Raw genomic sequence first — 3,501 nt, forward strand, 5'->3', positions numbered from 1 at the left:
GTCTGCCCAGCTCGAGGTTTTAAATCTTTCGGAGCCGCAGGCTAATAGATTATTTAAAATGTACAGAACATGGTGTTGACGAGGGTCCCCAGCTGCCATGCGCTTTAGATGCACAGGTAAATTTCGGGGTTTGAGAAACGGGAGCAGAAGCTGAGAACCTGGCCCCGTGGGCCGGCCCACCCCGGAATGAGCTGGCCGCAGGTGTCGGGCGTCTGAGGCCTGGCCCGGCTGCGAGAGGCGCTTTCCTTCTGCTCTTCGAGCGCAGCATTGGAGGAGGACGTTAGGGTGTCCGCGGTCGTGACCGGGCCTGCGCGGTGGTGCTTCTTTTAGGATGACGACTTCAGGAGCTCTGTTTCCAAGCCTGGTGCCAGGCTCCCGTGGGTCCTCCAACAAGTATTTGGTGGAGTTTCGGGCCGGAAAAATGTCATTAAAAGGAACTACCGTCACCCCAGATAAACGGAAAGGGCTTGTGTACATTCAGCAGACGGATGACTCCCTCATTCACTTTTGCTGGAAAGACAGGACATCGGGGAACGTGGAAGATGTAAGTGTCTGGGAGTGAACCTTGTCTTGAGGACACCTACCCGCCCCCCACCCCAAAATGGTCAGGGCAGCATGGTCTTTACAGTAGGACACCGTGCTCTGGGCTTGAAACAACTGGTTGACAGCTTGGAGTGTGTTGGTGGGGTATGTGGATCTGCTTGTGGGCTTTCTAGTCTCAACGATCATGTCCATCTCCTCTGTCACCTGTGTACGTGTAAAGCTCTGAAGATGAGGTGCCTAAGACTGGAGGAAAAGTGTAAAAATCCTGACCTTGATCACAGCCCTCTAGAAAGCTTTCTTTAGCAGTCATTTTATTCAGACAGTATTGTTTTTTTGTTAAGTTCAGGAGCAGGTCAGGGCTGACTTTTTAACTCATCTTGGAATGTTGCTCCCAAAACGTCTCTATCAAAAATCCTCCAGGAGCCGGAAACCCCCCTTCCCTGTTCAGTACCGGGCCCCTCTCCTGGCCCTCACGACCTTCCTGGGGTGCCTGTGACCCTCGTTTGTCTGCCCTGCACAGACCCTGCTGGTGAGGGGCTTGGTCTCTGTGTCCCGGGGCCTCTGCCCAGCCCGCCACACAACCCCAGGCCCGGGCCCGGCCTGTGTTCCTGGAGGTCCTGGGGCCCAGCAGTGCCTCTCTTTAGGATCTGATCATCTTCCCCGATGACTGTGAGTTCAAGCGCGTGCCACAGTGCCCCAGCGGGAGGGTCTACGTGCTCAAGTTTAAGGCAGGGTCCAAACGACTCTTCTTCTGGATGCAGGTATGCAGGTTTTGTTTACTTTTTCTCTTAAAATATTGTCATAAAATTAGGTTAGAAATTTGCTCATGGGGCCTTTGGTTTTCTGTGGGTTTTTTGTTTTTTGTTTTTTTTTTTTCCCCCAAAACCCCTTCATATACAAGTCATATTCCACGAAGGCAGTAATTAGGTCTGTTTTCTAATTCTATTCAGTGTATAAAATAATGGATTTGCCTGGTAGCACAGGTGCTAAAGAATCTGTCTGCAGTGCAGGAGACCCAGGCTCAATGCTTAGCGTATAGTAGGTAACCAGAAAATATTGTTGTTTGAATGACCTATGTTACTTTATTTTCAAACACAATTTTTGAAAAGTGCCAGCTTATCAGAATTAGCTGTTCTGATGGTAGAATTTGCTTTCCCTTACCAGCTGGTGCTGACCCTGCTTGCCATGGAACCAAAAGATTCAAGAGTGTCACCGTGTGTGGGGAGTAGGGGCGCGGTGTGAGGGGGTTGTTGTAGTGGGCTCTGCCAGAGTCCGGAGTGTGTAGCTTGGCTTTGGGGCCCTTTCGAGGCTGGAAATCCCTGGGTCACTTACAGGAATGATTTCTGGGCCGGGTCCCATCTCTGCCTGTGATTTGCTGGTCTCCCAGTGCCCCCTCCAGGGTCATAAGCACAGACCGGAAGCCAGGGCGAACCCTGTGTGGTGGCTCTGTCTTGTGTCTTCCCTTTTGGTGTGTTCTGGGGGTCTCTGGGTGGCAGTGCACCGGTCATGGGTGCTCTGTCTCGAAGTTCTGGGGGTGCCCTCAGGGTGATGCTGCCTGATGACCCCCTGCATGCCTAAGTGCTCATCATCAGCACCCAGCTAACTCTGGAGGGCTGCAGGCCAGGGCTGGTTGGTGACAGTGGTGTGATAACAGGGTTATTTTACAGCATTACATGTGTTGAAGGATTTGAGTGTTTTGTTTTTTTTTAAACTTTGACTTGGGGTTTGATAGAAAACAGCAAAATTCGGTAAAGCAGTTATCCTTCAGTAAAAAGTAAGTTAATTAAAAAAAAGGTTTGATGACCATTTTTAAAGTCTTTATTGAATCTGTTACAATATTGCTTCCTGTTTTATATTTTGTTTTTTTTGGCCCTGAGGCATGTGGGATCTTAGGTCCCTGACTAGGGCTTGAACCCTCACCCCCTGCAGTGGAAGGTGAAGTCCTAACCACTGGACCACCAGGGACATCCGGGATTTGTGGTTTAAGACGGTCACACAGCCTCATCCTGGAGGATAGGGTTGCTTGTGTGCCAAGTGCTCCTAGCGCGTCAGTCTCCCCGCCTATAAGATGGCTGGGCTGCTCAGTTGCGCCTGTTGCTGTGTCCTCCCCACAGGAGCCCAAGACGGACCAGGATGAGGAACACTGCCGGAAAGTCAACGAGTATCTGAACAACCCGCCGATGCCCGGAGCCCTGGGGGCGAGTGGGAGCGGAGGCCACGAGCTGTCTGCGCTGGGCGGTAATGGTCACCTTCCCGGATGTGCTGTGAGGTTGGAGTCGGTTTCCGCTGACGTGGACCCTGGGTGGTGCGGGCCGGTGGCTAAGCGGAGGTGGAGGATCCAGGTTAGGAGCCCCTTGGGGCGGTTCCGGAGTTGGTCCCTGCTCCTGTCTTCAGTTGGTGACCCGTCTGTGAGCCCTATTGCGCTGGCTCCTGGCAGGAGACACTCAGCGCACAGCTCAGGGTCAGCTGAGATGGGGGCCGCCCCCAGGACCTTGGTGGCGGCGGAGGGGTGGGGGCAGACCCAGCTGGAGGCCCCTGGCCACCGCAGCCCCAATCTGAGCACCTTCTGTCCTGCAGGGGAGGGTGGCCTGCAGAGCCTGCTGGGGAACATGAGCCACAGCCAACTCATGCAGCTCATCGGGCCCGCCGGCCTCGGAGGACTGGGTAACACGCCGAGGGCTTGGGCGCCTCTTAGTAACAGAGTCGGCAGCTTGCAGCTTCTCATCAGCTCTGTCAGCCATGTCTGTGTGCTGGCTTCCCTGGGCAGGGGCCTGGTTTGCCTTAGGGATTGACCTGGCACCAGGTGGGCAAGGCCTTCCAGGGCCCCCAGGGAGGACACAATTCCATATTTCAGGGGAGCACAGCTGGCTGAGGAGCAGGGCCTAAGAACATGTAACAGGGATCCTGCCTGGGCCCCCTGGTCTCCCAGGTTGGCTTGTCTGTTGGGGAAACGCTTGT

At 54.0% G+C, this 3,501-nt stretch overlaps 1 protein-coding gene across 1 annotated transcript in view; it reads left to right on the forward strand.

The window, feature by feature from the left end:
- Nucleotides 1-43: 43 nt before the first annotated feature.
- ADRM1 (adhesion regulating molecule 1) overlaps nucleotides 44-3,501 on the forward strand; it is a 5,611-nt gene continuing 2,153 nt past the window's right edge. Inside the window, exons 1-4 of the mRNA XM_010841871.1 lie at nucleotides 44-544; nucleotides 1,188-1,304; nucleotides 2,658-2,781; nucleotides 3,121-3,207. Of these exons, the coding sequence (XP_010840173.1) occupies nucleotides 332-544; nucleotides 1,188-1,304; nucleotides 2,658-2,781; nucleotides 3,121-3,207 (541 nt within the window). The 5' untranslated portion in view covers nucleotides 44-331. The remainder of the gene's footprint in view (nucleotides 545-1,187; nucleotides 1,305-2,657; nucleotides 2,782-3,120; nucleotides 3,208-3,501) is intronic.

Source organism: Bison bison, unplaced genomic scaffold (assembly GCF_000754665.1).
Source record: "Bison bison bison isolate TAMUID 2011002044 unplaced genomic scaffold, Bison_UMD1.0 scf7180017864167, whole genome shotgun sequence".
NCBI classification, from domain to species: Eukaryota; Metazoa; Chordata; class Mammalia; order Artiodactyla; family Bovidae; genus Bison; species Bison bison.